The sequence below is a fragment of the Pristis pectinata genome, chromosome 19 (assembly GCF_009764475.1).
Source record: "Pristis pectinata isolate sPriPec2 chromosome 19, sPriPec2.1.pri, whole genome shotgun sequence".
Taxonomy (NCBI): domain Eukaryota; kingdom Metazoa; phylum Chordata; class Chondrichthyes; order Rhinopristiformes; family Pristidae; genus Pristis; species Pristis pectinata.
Window position 1 is genome coordinate 4406289 of NC_067423.1, and position 20515 is coordinate 4426803.

Sequence of the window (20515 nt, forward strand, 5' to 3'; positions counted from 1 at the left end):
CTTTACTCTGTATTCTGTTAATGTTTTTACCCTGTACTACTTCAGTGCACTGTGTAATGAATTGATCTGTACGAACTTCATGCAAGACAAGTTTTTCACTGTACCTCGGTGCAATTGACAATAATAAACCAACCCCAATACCAACACCAATCGTAATTTTATAAACTTCTATCAGGTCTCCCCTCAGCCTCTGCCGCTCCAGAGAAAATAACCAAATTTGTCCAACCTCTCCTTATAGCTCATGTTGAACAGGAAATGAATATGTGGGCAAGGTTGGAAGGGAATGGGATTTGAAAACACACACACACACACACACACACACACACACACACACACACACACACACACACACACACACACACACACACACACACACACACACACACACACACAGAGCCTGTACAATGAATGCGAGAACATTCTGACTGGTTGCATCACCACCTGGTATGGAGGCTCCAATGCACAGGATTGCAAGAGGCTGCAGAGGGTTGTAGACTCAGCCAGCTCCATCACGGGCACAACCCTCCCCACCGTCGAGGACGTCTTCAAGAGGTGGTGCCTCAAGAAGGCAGCATCCATCACTAAGGACCCTCACCACCCAGGACATGCCCTCTTCTTGTTACTACCATTGGGGAGGAGGTACAGGAGCCTGAAGACCCACACTCAACGGTTCAGGAACAGCTTCTTCCCCTCCGACATCAGATTTCTGAATGGTCCATGAACCCATGAACACCACCTCGTTATTCCTCTTTTGCACTATTTATTTATTTTTGTAACTTAAGGTAATTTTTATGTCTTGCACTGTACTGCTGCTGCAAAACAACAAATTTCACGACATATGTCAGTGATAATAAACCTGATTCTCATTCTGCCCTTGCACCTTAATCACTTTGCGGCACTAAATCTGCCTTCCAATGACCATGTGTCTGGATCGGGCTTTCTCTTCATGGACCACCACAGAGGCCTATCTCACAGACAAGGTCTCACATCCAACATCGTCACAGGGAGCCACACCTCCCTTACACATCCTGAAGAGCAATGTCCACACCATCTGCCCTTCCACAGGTTGTCCTCAACCACAACTGTGAGCTCAGAAGGCTATGCGTACAGTCTCACATCCACCCCTGGGCTGCTCTAACGATGGAAATCAAAGTCTCCATCATTCTCAGCTTCCTGGCCTCAGGACCATTCCAGTCCGACTCTGCTGATTGCTGCCACGGTTTGCTGATCACCACCACATTCAGGCGATCAGCGACCCTCTCCACTCCCTGGGACCTGACCTCACCTCCCTCTCCATTAGCCTACAGAAAGCAGCAGCTCTCTCCCCTGCCCCTGTTTAATATCTTCTGCTGTTTACAGTTTGTGGGTGTTATTGACCACGGCTGAGGTTAATGAGGCCAGGGTAACTGCTCCGTAAGCAGCATGAGTGACCTAGCATCATATAATTAACAAGAACAGGTCCTTAATGTAATTATGGATTCAGCATAAAGTTTGAGTTCATAAAGCCGGTCATAAATCTGTGCTCATATCCCCTGGTGATTTTAATATTTGCTTGCTTGCCAAACATTTTAATGGGGAGTACTTAACCCTTGTGTGCATTGGGACAAAGCTGTCCAGCAAATTTGCAGTGGAAGGAATGGAAATTCCTGAAATTCCCAGGAACTACATTAACCCAAACAAAGATAAGACAATGGTAGTCAAGTTTTCTGTTTGACAACATGTCTTTTCACTACCGTGCTTCAAAGGACAGAGGCCCTGTGATCCAAGCTGATACAATCCTGCCCAGTGTCTTGCAATCCTGATTTCACTTGGGATTGTGGACTGTGGGTACAAGTACATGGCGAATGTGTTTCAGGTTCCTGTCAGCTAGGAATGGGAAGATTGAAGTGAGAACGAAACAGTAGTGCGTTCAACTTTAGAACCAGCTACTGCTCCTTTCAACTGGAGCAACCACGTATGACCAATTCCAGGCTTCCATTGTTTATAATTACAGTGTGGAATTCAATCACAAAACACTTTTTTCTATTCAATGAAGGGGTGTGGGCTTCACAGGCTGAGCCAGCGGTTAATTGCCCGCCCTAGTTGCCCTTGAGAAGGTGGTGGTGAGCTGCCTTCTTGAACCGCTGCAGTCCTTGAGGTGTGGGTGTACCCACAGTGCTGTTAGGGAGGGAATTCCAGGATTTTGACCCAGTGACGGTGAAGGAACGGCGAGATATTTCCAGGTCAGGACGAGGTGTGGCTCGGAGGGCAACTCCCAGGGGGTGGTGGTCCCCGTGCTCCTGCTTTCCTTGTCCTTCTAGCTGGTAGAGGTGGTGGGTTTGGAAGGTGCTGTCTGAGGAGTCTCGGTGAGTCGCTGCAGTGCGTCCTGTAGATGGTACAGACTGCTGTTACTGTGTGTCGGTGGTGGGGTGAGTGAGTGGGTGTGGATGGGGTGCCTGTCAAGCGGGCTGTATGGTGTGGAGCTTCTCGAGTGTTGTTGAAGCTGCACTCACCCAGGCGAGTGGAGAGCGTTCCCTCACACTCCTGCCTTGAGCCTTGTAGATGGTGGACAGGCTTTGGGGACTTGAACACACCTCCTAACTCCCTCACCGCAGGATTCCCAGCCTCTGACCTGCTCTTGTGGCCACACTGTGTATATGGCCGCTCCAGTTCAGCTTCAGGTCAGTGGTAACCCCCAGGATATTGATGGTGGGGGATTCAGTGATGGTGATGCCACTGAATGTCAGGGGGTGATGGCCAGTTTTCTCTGGTTGGATATCGTCATTGCCTGGGACGTGTGTGGCGCGGATGTTACTTGTCATCTATCAGCCCCGGCCTGGATACTGTCCAGGTCTTGCTGCACTTGGATGTGGACTGTTCATTATCCGAGGAGTCGTGAATGGTGCAAGTGAAAGTTGCAGCACGGAGGTACAGTTAGTGGGACTGCAACCTCGCAGCTCCAGAGACCCGGGTTCAATCCTGACCTCGGGTGCTTGCTGTGCGCAGTTTGCACGTTCTCCCTGTGACAGAGTGGGGTTTCCCCCGGGTGCTCCGGTTTCCTCGCACATCCCAAAGATGAACTGGCAGGTTAATTGACCGCTGTAAACTGCCCCGAGTATAAGTGGGTGGCAAGGGAATCAGGGGGAGTTGATGGGAGTGTGAGGGGAAACAGGTTTCAGGAAAGTAAGAGGTGAAGGGGACTGATGTGCTGAGAGCCGGTATCGACCAGGGGGCCAAGGAGCAGGTGTGGATGCGTGTCATTGAAAGTGACAGGGCAGTGAGAAGGTGGTTAACAAGGCATAGAGAATTAGGGGCTTTAATAGGTGTGTGGATTGTAAAAGGAAGAAAGTTGTGTTCCACCTTTGTAAGGCACTGGCCTGCCCTCAGCTAGCCTGTATGTGACTCCAACCGCTTGTTTAAGTCTTGTGGCCACTTTCTCGAGGGCAGTATTAGCTGGCCCTGCCTTTGGTGACGCACGCCAAGGGAACAAAAGTAGGCATGGAACTGGACTACCGATCAGCCATGACCCTTGTGATGGAACAGACCCGTCGGACTGAATGGCCTCCTTCTGTTCCAGCGTTCCCCTGAATGAGTAAATAATTTTGACTGTCCACTGGATGCGTGCTAAATAAGGAACAATAAAATGCCACAAATACCACATCACAGAACATAGAACAGGCCCTTCGGCCCACCATGTCTATGCCGACCATGATGCCAGTCTAACTAATCCCATCTGCCTGCACAAGGTCTGTATCCCTCCATTCCCTGCCTGATCATGTGCCTGTCTAAATGCTCTTCAACGTTGCTGTTGTATCTGCCTCCGACACCTCCCTAGGCACACGTTCCAGGCACTCTCTGTGTAAAAAGATTTACTTGCCTCGTAAATCTCCTTTAAATTTTCCCCCTCTCACCTTAAACCTATGCCCTCTGGTATTTGCCATTTCCACCCAGGGAAAAAGATTCTGACTGTCTACTCAGTTGATCCTATCTCACATTGATGTTGTATCATTGCCTGAGGACATAATCACCAGTGTTTCTCTTTGTCTTATTGAAAAGTGAATCAACCAAAACTCCAGAATTTCAGGTCAGTTTTCCATTGTGCACCCCAGGCCACAGACCAGGATTCCTCCGAAGCCCAGTTCCCTGCTCCTGGCAGCTGAAGAACCCAAAGCATTTGATTATCTCTGTGTGGAAGGAGGGTGGTGATGTGTGAACCAGTGGACTATCAGTTAACGTTGTCAGTCCTCTGGCGACTGACGACACGTGTGGTAACACAAAGCCGACTTAATGACCTTGAGAAACAAAATGTTCCCAAGAAGAGACTTCCTGATCCCTCACCACAGCGGACCAGTGTATGAGTAAAAGAATGATCCCAGGAATGAAAGGGTTAACGTATGAGGAGCGTTTGATGGTTCTGGGCCTGTACTCACTGGAGTTTAGATGGATGGGGGGGGGGGGGGGGATGTCATTGAAACCTACTGAATATTGAAAGGCCTGGACAGAGCGGACGTGGAGAGGATGTTTCCAGTAGTGGGAGAGTCTAGGACCAGAGGGCACAGCCTCAGAATAGAAGGATGTCCCTTTAGAACAGAGATGAGGAGGAATTTCTTCAGCCAGAGGGTGGTGAATCTGTGGAATTCATTGCCACAGACGGCTGTGGAGGCCAAGTCATTGGGTGTATTTAAAGTGGAGGTTGATAGGTTCTTGATTAGTAAGGGTGTCAGAGGTTACAGGGAGAAGGCAGGAGAATGGGGTTGGGAGAGAAAAATAAATCAGCCACGATCGAATGGTGGAGCAGACTCAATGGGCTGAATGGCCTAAATTCTACTCCTATGTCTTATGGTCTAAAAGCAAGTGCATCAATTAATTCCTTCAAAAATGGAGTTGTTTGGTTACCACATTGAGGATCATAGAATTGTTATGGCACAGATGGAGGATACTTGACCCATTGAGCCTTTACTGTCTCCAGGCAGAGCTCATCAGTCCCATTCCTCTGCCTTCTCCCCACAGCTCTGCGAAATACTCTCCTTCAAGTGCCGATCCAATTCCATTTTGAAGACCCTCATTCTGTTTCCACCCCCAAACATGGTGAGTTCTCGAACATGTATGCAAACCAACCTCCCCTCCATTGACTCTGTCTGCACCTCGCTGCCTTGAGAAAGCAGCCAACATTATCAAGGACCCCCTCCTACCCCGGACATTCTCTCTTCTCCCCCCTCCCGTCAGGCAGAAGATACAAAAGCCTGAGAGCACAAACCACTGGGCTCAAGGACAGCTTCTACCTCGTTATCAGACTCTTGAATGGACCTCTCATAGAATGAACTCTTCCTCTTGGATAATCTACGTCATGGTGGCCCTTTGTCTACCTGCACTGCACTCTCTCTGTAACTGTAACGTTATATTCTGCATTCTGTTTTCTTATTACTACCTTATGTAATTGTGTATGGCATGTACCTGTATGGACGGCATGCAGAACAAAGCTTTTCACTGTATCTCGGTACACGTGACAATAATAAACTGATTCCATTACCAATCATCACCACTCCGACTAAAGAAAATTTCCCTCCCATCTCCCTTTGTCTGTTTTCCTGAATGTTAAATCTGTGTCCCCTGATCCATGACCCATTTGCTAAAGGAACCAGCTTCCCTCTATCTACTCTGTCTAAACCAGTCATGATCTGATCCTCCCGTGTCAAATCTCCCCTCCTAAGGAGAACATCTCCAGCTTCTCTCGTCCAACGCTGGGGCTGAAACCCTGCATCAGGACTGTTCCTACAATTCCTTTCCCCCCCACAGACGCTGCTCGACCCGCTGAGTTCCTCCAGCAGATTGTTTGTTGCTCCGGATTCCAGCATCTGCGGTCTCTTGTGTGTCTGTGCTATATGCTTTCTTCACCAACCTTTCAACCGACGCTGTCACTTTCAGGGAACTATGGAACTGTACTAGAAAACCTCTTCCCCCTAAGACCATAACATCCTTCCTAAAATGCAGTGAGTAGAATTGGTCGCAGTACTCCAGTTGTGGTCAAACTGATGTTTGCACAGATGTAACATAACCTTGCTTCTTCTGTACCTCATGCCTCTATTTATGAAACGCATCTCCCACGTCTTACCAACTGGTCTTTGTACATGCCCCGACATTTTCAGAGATCTGAGCACGTTTGCCCAGGTCCCTCTGTTCCTGGATGCCCTTTAGAATTGTGTCATTTAATCTGCATTAAAGTCATCGAGTCGTACAGAAACAGGCCCTTCGGCCCACCACGTCCATGCCGACCTTTTTGCCCATTTACACTAATCCCATTTACCCACCTTGCCTAAAGTGTCTGCTAAATGCCTCTTAAACATAGTATCTGATTCCACCCCCTCCATCCCCTGGCAGCGTGTTCCACATATCAACCCCTCTCTGTGTAAAAAAACACCCTTTGGATCCCCTTTAAAAGTCCCTCCTCTCACCTTAAACCTATGCCCTCTTGCTTTTGATGCCTCTAACATAAGAAAAAAGATTCTGACTGTCTACCCTATCTTTGTCTCTCATAATCTTATATACTCCTGTCAGGTCACCTCTCAGCCTCCTTTGCTCCAGGGAAAACAGTCCAATCTCTCCCAATAACTAAAGTCCTCCAATCCCAGCACCATCCTGGTGAATCTCCTTGGCATCATCTCCAGCGCAACTGCATCCTTCCTATAGTGTGGTGACCTGAACTGCACACAGTACTCCAAGTGCAGCCTTACCAGTGTTTTGTAAAGTTGCAACATAACTTCCCAACTCTCGTATTCTATACCCCAACCTGTGAAGACAAGCATACTATATGCCTTAGCAACAATCTGCTGGAGGAACTCAGTGGGTCGAGCATCATCTGTAAGGATGGGGAAGTAATTGTGAATGTTTTGTGTCAAAACCCTGCATCGGGACAGTTCCTACAACTCCTTTCCCCCCACAGACGCTGCTCAACCCGCTGAGTTCCTCCAGCAGATTGTTTGTTGCTCCAGATTCCAGCGTCTGCTGTCTCCTGTGTCTCCGTGCCATATGCCTTCTTCACCAACCTCTCAACCGATGCTGCCACTTTCAGGGAACCGTGGACTAGGAACCCAAGGTCCCTCTGTTCATCTCTATTGTCACTCCGTATTCTTTCTCCCAAAGTCCATCATTTCACACTTCGCTGTATTAAACTTCATCTGCCTCTTGCCTGCCCATTTTGCCAGCCTATCGACATTACTTTGCTGTTTTTTTACTCTTCCCTCTTACTACACTTTAAGGATTTGAGTCATCTGCAAATTTGGAAGCTTTACCCCACACACCCAAGTCTGAGTCACTGACATATTATCCAAGAAAGCAATGGTCCCAGCACTGAAGCTGAGGAACACTCTGACCACTTTCCTTCAGTCTGGAGAAAAAAACAGTCATTTATCATTGTCTGGTTTCTGTCTTTAAGCCAAATTCTTGCCCATGCTGCTCCAATGTTAAAATCTATTAACCCCTGACTGAGTCGCAAGCCTAATGTGTAGAAATTTCCAAATTCTCCTTGGAATGCCTGTGTGGGTGGGAATTTTGCCTGCGGCTGGTGGGATGAGGAATATCAGACGTGGCTTGAATAGTGAAGATCTCGGGGTGGATGAATGGATATTTATATCCAACCTTTAGGGAACATATAAGATCGAAACATGAAAGATTCTGGGAGGTCTCAAGAGGGAGGATGTGGGGAGGATGCTTTCTCTTGTGGGAGAATTGAGAAGTAAGGGGTACTGATTAAAAATAAGGCAGAAATGTAGTGACCTTCTTTATTCATTGTCTGGTGGAAAAAGCATGGTGGAAGCAGAATCTTTCAATAGTTTTAAGATGGATGGATTGTTGATAAGGATGGGGGTGAAAGGTTGCTGGGTAGGATAGGATAGGATATCTTTATTAGTCACATGTACATCGAAACACAGTGAAATGCATCTTTTGCATAGAGAGTGTTCTGGGGGCAGCCCGCAAGTGTCACCACGCTTCCGGCGCCAACATAGCATGCCCACAACTTCCTAACCTGTACGTCTTTGGAATGTGGGAGGAAACCGGAGCACCCGGAGGAAACCCACGCAGACACGGGGAGAACGTGCAAGCTCCTTACAGACAGCGGCCGGAATTGAACCCGGGTTGCTGGCGCTGTAATAGCGTTACGCTAACCACTACACTACCGTGCCTGCCCTTAATAGGGAGGAATGCACAGTCAGTAAATGACAGAGCAGGTTTGAAGGGCTGAATGTTATGCCCTTGCTGCAGGCACTAATTGCTCAGTGAATAAATAGTCATGGCAGAGTCGATGTTATAATGTTGGAGGAGAAATTTAGTTCGGGTCACTGGTTGTAAACAGGTCATGGAGTCCTGGAGTTATACAGCATGTTTCTGCCATTTATAAGACCATAAGACCATAAGACAAAGGAGCAGAAGTTGGCCATTCAGCCCATCGAGTCTGCTCCGCCATTCTATCATGAGCTGATCCATTCTCCCATTTAGTCCCACTCCCCTGCCTTCTCACCATAACCTTTGATGCCCTGGCTACTCGGATACCTATCAATCTCTGCCTTAAATACACCCAATGACTTTGCCTCCACAGCCACCCGTGGCAACAAATTTCACAGATTCACCACTCTCTGGCTAAACAAATTTCTTCACATCTCTGTTCTGAATGGGCGCCCTTCAATCCTGAAGTCGTGCCCTCTTGTACTAGACTCCCCCACCATGGAAAACAACTTTGCCACATCTACTCTTATACAGCACCTTTGCCCATTCTGCCAGCCTGTCCACATTACTTTGCAGTCTTTTACTCTCCCCCTCACCCCTCACCCCTCACCACACTTCAAAGCTTTGCCGTCTGCAAATTACCCTACAGACCCTTCGGCCCAACTTGTCCGTGCTGACCAAGTTGTCTAACTGAGCTAGCTGCATTTACCAGCGTTTGGCCCATTTCCCTCAAGACCTTTCCTATCCCCATACCTGTCCAAATGTCTTTTAAATGTCATGTACTAAATATTGACTGAAACTGGGGGAAAGCTTGAGCGAAAGGGGTCAGTGAACTGTTGATGTTACAGCATCCATTGAAGTGTTGATGTTATACCATCTCTTGACCAAAGACAAGTTTTTATCGTGTTGAGTTTAAGGAGCCAATGGCCCATTTTATACTTCAGGATCAATGTCTACTTGTGGCTAAAACATTTATTGACAACACTACCAGGAACTGTGGTGGATCAAATGATTCACAGCAAACATTTTATTGTAAAGAAGAGAGTCAACTTACTCAGAAAATAGTCTATTTAATGGAAACTGAAGCCACAGCAACTTTTCTCAATAAAAACAAGGCTAATTTCTCAGAAAAAGGCAATGAGAATAGTCACCTTTAAATTAGGCACATAAAATCAATGTCACTTTCATCACTGTGGTCAGGGGAATTAGTCAATCATCTCCCCATAGCCTGGTTTGTCACTAGATGTGATGGAAAATAAAGCTATGGCAATAATAAATTACTGAGCTGCATAAATTTCATTGGATGCAACTAATGTACAAATTGTCCATTTTATAGCTTGCGATTTGAGTCATTGAGAGATAAAGCACAGAAACAGGCCCTTCGGCCCACTGTCCACACCGACCATCAGCTGCCCATTTACACCAATCCTACATTAATCCCATTTTATCCTTCCACATTCTCACCAACTCCCCCCAGATTACATACTAGGGGCAATTTACAGCGGCCGATTAATCTGCCAACCTGCACATCTTTGGGATATGGGAAAAAAACAGAGCACCCGGAGGAAACACGAGCATTCACAGGGAGAACAGACTCCACACAGACAGGACCTGAGGTCAGGATTGAAGCTGAGTCACTGGAGCTGTGAGGCAGCGACTCTATATTTCAAATGGAATGTGTAGGGTAAAATATAACTCATCAACTACTTTGCCATTAAATTAGGAATACTCCATTATAACGCTGATCAGCTCTTCCTCTCAATTTTTCTTTTAAACGCCTACAGAACATTTAAGTTGGCAAGACTATCCTCCAACAACTTTAAAGTTTCACTGCTTTCAATATTTCTGGAGTCTTACGATAGTTACAGATATACCTACAGGGCATATTGGTTTCACTAAAATTAATTGAAATGAATCTTGAAGAGACACTCAGAACTACAGACAGCAATACAAAAAATCTCATTTCTTCCCAATAAAACATTCCTCCGAGGCAAATTTGCCTTTGAGATCTGTTCTTGCAATTCACTTATTGTCACATCCTATTCCTTGCTATGAAACTAACCTTTGAAATCCACAACAAAATATTGCTATTGCCACATTAAAATATTTGGACAATATTCTCTCCATTTTAAATGTTCTGCAGGCATTTGAAAGTGATGATGCTGAAATTTAATGTAATGAGACAATTTTAAATTCTATCTTGTTCTCTGGAGATTTGGGCATCAAAATCTAGGTTGCACTCCAGTGCAGTAGTGAGGAAGCATTGTACAATTGTTGGTACAATCTTTGGGACTTGACGTTAACACGGACTCCAGTTGCCCTCTTGCATAGACGTAGATGTTTCCATGACATCATCTTGAATGAATAAGGGAGCTATCCTTGGTATCCTGGTCACTGCCTCCTATCATATTATAATGGGACAGGCACGGTAGTGTAGCAGTTAGCAGCTGGAATTGAACCCAGACAGCGACCTGGGTTCAATTCCGGCCGCTGTCAGTAAGGAGTTTGTATGTTCTCCCTGTGTCTATGTGGGTTTCCTCCGGGTGCTCCGGTTTCGTCCCACATTCCAAAGATGTACAGGTTAGGAAGTCGTGGGCATGCTATTTTGGCGATGGAAGAGTGGCGACACTTGTGGGCTGCCCCCAGAACACTCTACGCAAAAGATGTATTTCACTGAGTGTTCCTGATTCCGGGTGTTTACAACCCTGATCCCAGCTCTGGCCCACAGTCCAGAATAATGAGTGATCAGATGCTAAACCATCAGCAGCACGCAGTACTATTGAACGAACCTCCTGTACAATAAAGATCAACTCTTGATCTCACAATTTACCTCATCATAGCCCTTATTTGTCTGCCTGCACTGCACTTTCTCTGTAACTGTAACACTATATTCTGCATCCTGTAATTACTTTTACCTTTGTAGTACCTCGATGACATGGATGGATGGCATGCAAGATGAAGTTTTTCACTGTATCTCGGTACGTGACAATAAGATTTTTTTATTAGTCACATGTACATCAAAACACACGGTGAAATGCCTCTTTGCGTAGAGTGTTCTGGGGGCAGCCCACAAGTGTCGCCACGCTTCCAGCACCAACAGAGCATGCCCACAACATCCTAACCCGTACGTCTTTGGAATGTGGGAGGAAACCGGAGCACCCGGAAGAAACCCACTCAGACATGGGGAGAACGTACAAACTCTTTATAGACAGTTGCCAGAATTGAACCCGGGTCGCTGGTGCTGTAATAGTGCTACGCTAACTGCTACACTACCGTGCCTGGCCATGACAAGCCAATTACTGATTACCAATTACCACCAGGCTCAAGGACAGCTTCTACCCTGCTGTTATAAGACTCTTGAACAGACCTCTTATACGATGAAGATGAATTCTTGATCTCTCAGTCTATCTTGTTGTGGCCCTTGCACCTTATTTGTCCACCTGCGCTGCACTTCCTCTGTAACTGTAACACTATATTCTGCATCCTGTTTTCCTTTTCACTACCTCATTGTACTTATGTATGGAATGATCTGTCTGGATGGCACACAAACAAACGCTTTTCACTGTATTGTGGTACATGCGACAATAATAAACCAATTACCAATTTCCAAATAATTGAATACCGGTTTATCAGAGTTTTACTGGAAAAATATATGAAGAATAATCTAAAAATAATTCTATTTCTACAGACCGATGTGTATTTTCTGTTTGTTTTTACAAGTTACCTTCTAAGGCCAAGCAAATTTAAATTCTTTGCATGATAGCTTTTGTGGTTAGTGTTCAATGTGTACAGCTCAAGTATTAACAGGTGAACTAAATTAAATTCTAACTTCCCGAAGTGGGGTTATGAGTATACAGACAATGTGTTGCAAATCTAATATCAAAACCACAAGGCAACCACACTCTTGGTGACTCACAGGAAAGTGGAGGAGATTCCATGTTATAATAGCCATGTGCCGACTCTGCTGAAGTAGTAAGTCTAATAGGTTAAAGATGGATATTTATTGTTGAGATCTGATTTAGAATGCCATTAATTTTGCTCACAATTCAAAATCTTAAATCTTGAAAATATTTGAAGAGCAAGATATTTCTAACATTTCCTTTGCTCTGACTCATTCTGGCAAACTCGATCTTGCTTCTGAGTAATGGAATGAATTTGTAGACCAGAAATAAAAATAAATCAGGAGTACTCTCAGGCATGGATGGCAAGCAAAAGTTTTTCACTGTACCTTGGTACATGTGACAATAATAAACCAAGTTACTGATTTATTTACCATTCATACATATCATTTAAATTTCCATCCGGGACATGCCCTCTTCTCGTTACTACCATCGGGGAGGAGGTACAGGAGCCTGAAGACCCACACTCAACGTTTCAGGAACAGCTTCTTCCCCTCCGCCATCAGATTTCTGAACGGTCCACGAACCCATGAACACTACCTCGTTATTCCTTTTTTTCACTATTTATCTATTTTTGTCACTTATAGTAATTTTTATGTCTTTATGTCTTACACTGTACTGCTGCCACAAAACAACTTTCACGACTATGTCAGTGATAATAAACCTGATTCTGATTCATCACATCAGTACATTGAGGTAGTACAAGGGAAAACAATAACAGAATGCTGAATATAGTGTTACAGTTACAGAGAAAGTGCAGTGCAGGCAGACAGTAAGGTGCAAGGGCCATGGCGAGGTAGATTGTGAGGTCAAGAGTCCATCTTATCGTACTCAGGGATCGTTCAATAGTCTTATAACAGTGGGATAGAAGCTGTTCTTGAACCTGGTGGTATGTGCTTTCAGGCTTTTGTATCTTCTGCCCGATGGGAGAGGGGGAGAAGAGAGAATGTCACGGGTGGGTGGGGTCTTTGATTATGTTGGCTGCTTTACCAACACAATCAAAGAAGATAAATGGGATTTCGATCCCTCATAAAAGAGAAGTGTTTGATGCGTTAATGACATTCCAATGGGAGTAGTGTTCTTATGCCTCAAGAGGTCTGAGGGAAACAATCTAGACCAAGGTAGAGTAAGCCATCCCATTCACAGGGATAAAGACATGTGGATTTGATGTAACATGAACACTACATCATTATTCCTTTTATTTGCACTGCTTATTTATTTTTGTAATTTATAATAATTTTATACCTTTGCACTGTACTGCTGCCGCAAAACAACAAATCTCACGATGGATAAGTCAGTGATAATGAACCTGATTCTGATTCTGAACTGAAGTACTGAGTGACAACGGGCATTCACTTCTGCTTCCCTTGCAGCTCATGTGTTCCACGGTGCAGAAGGCACTCTTTGAGGAAGAGGACAGAGTGAAGAAGCTGATTAATAGAGTGGCCATGCTGGAGAGTCGCAACAAGCAGCTCAAAGACAAGGTGAAGAGAGTGAAACGCACCTTGCGGCAAGTGAAGAAGAACAGCCGGCGTGTGGAGCAACTAAACAGAAAACTGCTGGAGAAAACGTCAAACAGCGGCAGCCAGAACCCCCACTATGCCAGACCTGACTCCAATGTGGCGATTCTCAAAGGATAGCACACAGGCAGTGTAAATGGCTCTGAAATAATTGCAGTTACTTTTGTTTGTCTTGTGATTTACTCGAGCTAACGCAGGAGGTGCTGGGCATTTCAGTTAGCACAGTCGCTGTACCCTACAGTGATGCCCACCAAACCATTGGGTCCCGTCCCCCAACCATTTAACAATAGTTTTATAGTCTCATCGCTTTAAGGAGAGGAAAGGAAAGCTGGAAAATCTTACTGCGCGCAGTATTAATCGTTACTTAGACCACTTTGTGTTAAGTATTTCTTGCTTTAGGAGCAGTGTTTCCTTTTGAGTATAGTCCATGTTTTACTCTTGTAATTAAGAAATAAATATCACCATAGTTAGCAAAACAATTGCTCGTACCAACACATACTGACAATATCTCAGCTCCTCAGTGCTCTCCTCGTGCAGACTCGTATTCTGCAGGAATCATGGCATCTGTCCACCATCTCGACAGCTTCCTGTAAGCCTTTATGATACACTTACAACAAATATAATTTTTGAAAACTCTTTTTTGTATTCAAGAAGTTATCTAGCATCGTGTCACTGTCTAGACAGTTTGAAAATCACAATCTACGTTTGTTTCCTCAGCCGTTAGTAGGATGTTATCTATATATTTCAATAAAAATATATACTTTGCTAATTATTCTGTTTCTGATGGTGGGTTATAAGATATATCATCCCAGTTTTGTAGAACAGTACAGCACAGGAACAGGCCCTTCAGCCCACGATGTCTGTATCGAGCACGATGCCAAATTAAACTAAATCTCTTCTGCCTGCACATGATCCGTATGCCTCCACTCCCTGCATATTCATGTGTCTGTCTAACAGCCTCTTAAGCACTGCTATCGTATCTGCCTCCACCCCCACCCCTGGCAGCACATTCCAGGCACCCACCGCTCTCTGTGTAAAAAAGGACATCTCTACACATCTCCTTTGAACTTACCCCCTCTCACCAGAAAGCATAATACTAATTTGAGATTTCTACCCTGGGAAAAAGATTCTGACTGTCTATTTATGCCCCTCTTAATTTTATAAACTCCTATCAGGTCTCCCCTCAGCCTCTGTCGCTCCAGAGAAAACAACCCAAGTTTGTCCAACCTCTCCTTATAGCTCATGCCCTCTAATCCAGGCAGCATTCTGGTGGACCTCTTCTGCACCCTCTCCAAAGCCTCCACATCCTTCCTGTAACGGGGCGACCAGAATTGCACACAATACTAATGCGCGGCCTAATCAAAGTTTTATACAGCTGCAACATGATTTCCTTACTCTTATACTCAATGCCCCGACCAGTGAAGGCAAATGTGCCGTACGCTTTCTTTACCACCCTGTCTACTTGCATGGCCACTTTCAGGGAGCTGTGGTCTTGGGCCCCAAGGTCCCTCTGTACAACAGTGCTGTTAAGGGTCCTGTCATTAACTGTATACTTTCCCCTTACATTTGTCCTCCCAAAGTGCAACACCTCACACTTGCTCGGATTAAACTCCATCTGCCATTTCTCCGCTTGTATCTGTAACTGATCTATATCCTGCTGTATCCTTCGCCAGTCCTCTACACGACTCCACCAATCTCTGTGTCCTCCCAAACCAGGAATGAATAAACCTCTCAGACTGCAGATGGCATGTACCCTGCTGATTTAAGGAGGGGTCTTCAAGGATGGTCAATGAATGTGGGCTTTACCCAGGAATTTTACGTGCCTCAAATGAAATGAAATGAACAATGGATACGATTGGTGAAGTACTCTTTAATGCGGTTACTACTTACAAGACAAGACAAGATATCTTTATTAGTCACATGTACATCAAGACACACAGTGAAATGCATCTTTTGCGTAGAGTGTTCTGGGGACAGCCCGCATGTGTTGCCACACTTCTGGCACCATGTTAGCATGCCCACAACTTCCTACCCCGTACGTCTTTGGAATGTGGGAGGAAACCGGAGCACCCGGAGGAAACCCACGCAGTCGTGGGGAGAACGTACAAACTCCGTACAGACAGCAGTCGGAATTGAACCCAGGTCTCTGGCGCTGTAATAGCATTACGCTAACCGCTACACTACCGTGCTTGCCCTTAGGAATAGTAAAGGGAAAAAATAACTTGAAACCTAGTACCCTGTTTAATCATTGCCTTCCATCTGATTGGCTGGTGACAAAGTATCACAAGCACTAGGATTAATGCAGTTCCCCTTTCACATGAGAGGAGCCACCAGAATTGTGTTGTTCTGCTCATCGTATTTCAGGATTGGAATCAGTATCGTAATGCTCTGGCTCCTCTGTATTGCCAGATATCAAACATGATTAAACTGTTCAGACTATTTGCTTTGACAGCTGCTACACTTTGATACTTGGTTGTGTGGTCTAACCGCATCCCTGGCGTTCCACATCCCATGCACATAGATGCTGTGAGCATCAAAGGATTCACGTTGTGATATCTTCCCAGCAATGGTCCTGTCTGAGTCGGAACTAAATCAAGAGTTGAACTGAGGTTGAACCATTTCCTGAGTTAGTGAGTGATTCTCTCACACTTTTACTTCTGGTTTTTTGCTGTTGAGTGGGATGAAGTGGTTATTTATAGAACTGTTGAACTCAAAGTCAAAGAAAAGTCAAAGTCAAGTTTGTTGTCATATGCACAAGTACAGGTATGCACAGGTGCAATGGAAAAGCTACTTGCAGCAGCATCAGATAAGCAGCATTCACAAGAAAAACATAAATTAAACATAAATTATACACAATTTTTACAAGAAAGAACACAGAACAATAAGAAACATTGTAGTGCAAAGTGGTCACAGTGTTGCTATACTGAGGTAGTGATTAGGGGTGTGCAGGTTGGTTCAAGAAGTGAATGGTTGAAGGGAAGTAGATGTTCCTGAACCTGGTGGTGTGGGACTCCAGGCTTCTGTACCTCCTGCCCGATGGTAGCTGTGAGAAGGTGGCATGGCCCGGATGGTGGAGATCTTTGATGGTACTCCCACACTTTTCTGATTCTCTCACACTTTTTCTTATGATTTTCTGCTTTGTTGTGTGGGACAAAGTGGTTATTTACAGAACCGTTGAATTCATTTTCATTGAGGAGAGGTGAACTATTATTATTACTAATCTGAAACAGAATGAAATCCGGAGCCCGTTAGTAAAGGTCCCTCTCCTTTTAATGCGTTACAATGTGCAACAATAAGAGACAATGAGGTAGAAATTCATCCTCCGTTGTACGTGGTCAATGTGTGATGTAGTAAAGAGACACAGGAGACTGAAGCTGCTGGAATCGAGCAAAAAACAATCTGCTGGAGGAACTCAGCTAGTCGAGCAGCATCTGTGGGGGAAAGGGGAATTGTCGATGTTTTGGGTTGAGACCTTGCGTCAGGACTCATATAGTAACATTACCTCAGAAGGAGGGAAAGTTGTCCTAGCCTGAATGGTTCAGCCATTTCATTCCTAACCAATTAAACTAATTCTTACACCTTGTTGAACCTCCCTCAACTTCATGTTTCACTTCTCCTCAGCCCTGTAATGAGAACCCAGGACAAGGCAAGTTTCTTCCTATGTTAAAAACAAAAAATTGCCGGGAGCAATTGACAGGTCAGGCACCTGGAAGTCTGAAATGTTAACTCTGTTTCTCTCTCCACAGATGCTGCCTGACCTGTTGAGTAATTCCAGCATTTTCTGTGTTTAGTTCAGACTTCCAGCATCTGCAGTTTTTTGATTTTCATTTCCTGGCCCTTGGACCCTCTGCTGCCAGTGGAAATAAACTGAGGAGAAGATTTCAAAACAGAACTCCATCTCTAACTTCCATCTACAAGTTTGCAGATGACGCCACTGTAGTTGACTGAATCTCAAATAAAGATGAGTCGGAGTACAGGCGGGAGATAGAGAGCCTAGTGACGTGGTGTCATGACAACAACCTTTCCCTCAGTGTCAGCTGGTCACTGACTTCAGAAGGAGTTCCTCCAGCAGATTGTTTTTTGCTCGATTCCAGCATCTTCGTTCTCTTGTGTCTCTTTACTGTATCACACATTGACCACGTACAACAGAGGATGAATTTCTACCACACTGTCTCTTATTGTTGCACATGCTCCTGTTTACATCAATGCTCTTGAGGTCGAGAGGGTTGAGACCTTCAAGTTCCTAGGAATGAACATCACTACTGGCCGGTCCTGGTCCAACCACATAGATGCCGTGGCCAAGAAAGCTCACCAGTGCCTCTATTTCCTCAGGAGGCTAAAGAAATTTGGCATGTCCCCTTTAACCCTCATTAATTTTTACCAATGCACCATAGAAAGCATCCAATCCAGATGCATTACGGCTTGGTATGGCAACTGCTCTGCCCGGGACTGCAAAAAACCGCAGAGAGTTGTGGACACAGCCCAGCACGTCATGGAAACCAGCCTCCTCTCCATAGAATCTGTACACTTCTCGCTGCCTTGGTAAAGCAACCAACATAATCAAAGACCCCACCCACCCAGGACATTGTCTTCTTCTGAAAGCACATACCACCAGGCTCAAGGACAGCTTCTGACCCAGTATCGAATGGTCCCCTAGTACAATAAGATAGACTCTTGAACTCACAATCTACCTCATTATGGCCTTGCACCTTATTGTCCGCCTGCACTGCACTTCCTCTATAGCTGTAACACTTTATTCTGCATTCCACTATTGTTTTCCCATGTACTACCTCAATGCACTGATGTGATGAAATGATCTGTATGGATGGCACGCAAAACAAAGTTTCTTCACTGTACCTCGGTATATGTGACAACAATAAACCAATTTACCAACTTACAAACACCACCAGATTGTGGACTGAGCTCATAAATAGAGGCTGCATTTCTCTCTAAGCATTGTTGACAGCAATGTGAGTCCTCTTCATTTTAACAGTGAGGTGGAGACCATGAGGAAAGAAGAGGGGTACAAACAAGTTGGGTTACCAGGTTCTAAGAGTGGACGGAGACAGAAACAGAAGCAAAATTACGTTCTTTTCCTCTCCAGTGTGAGGAGTGAGTGCTGAAAATTGGGATACTCTTTCTGCAAAAGAAAGCCAGAGATTTCCTTCAAGTTGGAATGATGTCAGACTGATAATGGAATGAGGAACAGCTGTAAAAGGTACAGTGCGCCAACATCTTGCTGTTCATTGAATTCACGTTGGTCAGATGCTGGTTTCCAGAAATATCCCAGCACTTCTTGGTTTAAAAGCAAAACAGAAGGGGTTTGGGTATTTTTAATGGAATGAGAAGTTTACTGAACAGCTTACAAGTATTTTCTCTCCTTTCCTGCCAACTTTCTCCTCTGTGTTTTCCTCCCCTGAAGCTATTGGCTTCCTTCTGGATATCCTCCAGCTCGAGGACTTGTTCAAGTACCACTGCTCATCAGCAAGTCTGGTCAAGAACCTGCTTCGCAAGACACTGCTTTGTTAGAACCTGACTCGCAATCCCAGAGACCTGGGTTCAATCCTGACCTCTGGCGCTGTCCTTGTGGAGTTTGCACGTTCTCTCTCTGTCACCTCCTGCATTTCCTCCGGGTGCTCCAGTTACCTCCCAGATCCCAAAGACGTGCAGGTTGGTACATTAAATGGCCACTGTAGGTTGCCTCTAGTGTGTGGGTGAGGGGTAGAATCTGGGGGAAGTTGTTGGGAATGTGGGGAGAATAAAGTGGGCTGGGGTAGGATTAGTGCAAGTGGGTGGTTGATGGTCTGAGCAAATGATGGGCCGAAGGGCCTGTTTCTGTGCTGTATTTCTCTATGATACCCACACATGTAATATCAGGATCAGGAACCGCAGTCCTCTCCACCCAGATCTGTGGATACACCTGCATCATTGCCTCAGTAACAGATCCAGGATAGGGAGTCTGTTGTACTGGACTGGATGGTTCAACCACTTGCTACCTTAAACAGTCAACTAACGATCCCTATTGTGAACCCTATTATGTCAAAGTCAATGTCGAGTTCATTGTCATATGCATAACTACAGGTGCAATGAAAAACTTACTTGCAGCAGCATCACAGACACATAACATCAGATATACAACATTCACAAGAAAAACATAAATTATACAAGGTTATACGAGAACGAACACAATTTGAACAAAAAAAAGCCCATTGAGGTGCAAAGTGGTCATAGTGTTGCTTTACTCAGGTAATGATTAAGGTTGTGCAGGTTGGTTCAAGAACAGAATGGTTGAAGGGAAGTAGCTGTCCCTGAACCTGGTGGTGTGGGACTTCAGGCTTCTGTACCTCTTGCTCGATGGTAGCTGCGAGAAGATGGCATGGCCCGGATGGTGGGGATCTTTGATGATGTTTGTTGCCTTCTTGAAGCAGCGCCTCCTGGAGATACTCCCGATGGTGGGGAGGGATGTGCTTGTGATGTATTGGGTAGAGTCCACTACTCTCTGCAGCTTCTTACGTTCCTGCGCATTCGAACTGCCGCACCAGACCATGATGCAGCCATATGTATACGGGTAAAACAAACATGTGTAACGTACTGCAGTATCTTGATTAGCATTGCCAGATGTAGTCAGCTCACTAAGTTGTGTTTCTGGATTGGAATCCAGCGACTTGGTTTGGAGACACGAGCTTGGATCTGACCACGGCAGCTGGGGCCTTTAAACTGAATAAATCTGGAATGAAGACATACAATGGTGATCTTGTAACTACTGGATGTCATAAAAATGTTACAAATGTCCTTCAGATATTGCTGCCCTGAGCCAATCTGATTCCAGGCACACTGCCCTAGGACTGACTCCTCACTGTTCTTTGAACCAGCCCATTGAGTCACTTATGTCAATGT

General features: G+C 45.2%; 1 protein-coding gene across 1 annotated transcript in view; it reads left to right on the forward strand.

Annotated features, from left to right (window-relative positions):
* ccdc3a (coiled-coil domain containing 3a) overlaps window positions 1-14327 on the forward strand; it is a 77764-nt gene extending 63437 nt beyond the window's left edge. Inside the window, exon 3 of the mRNA XM_052033513.1 lies at window positions 13472-14327. Coding sequence (XP_051889473.1) covers window positions 13472-13738 — 267 coding nt within the window. The 3' untranslated portion in view covers window positions 13739-14327. The remainder of the gene's footprint in view (window positions 1-13471) is intronic.
* Window positions 14328-20515: the final 6188 nt, after the last annotated feature.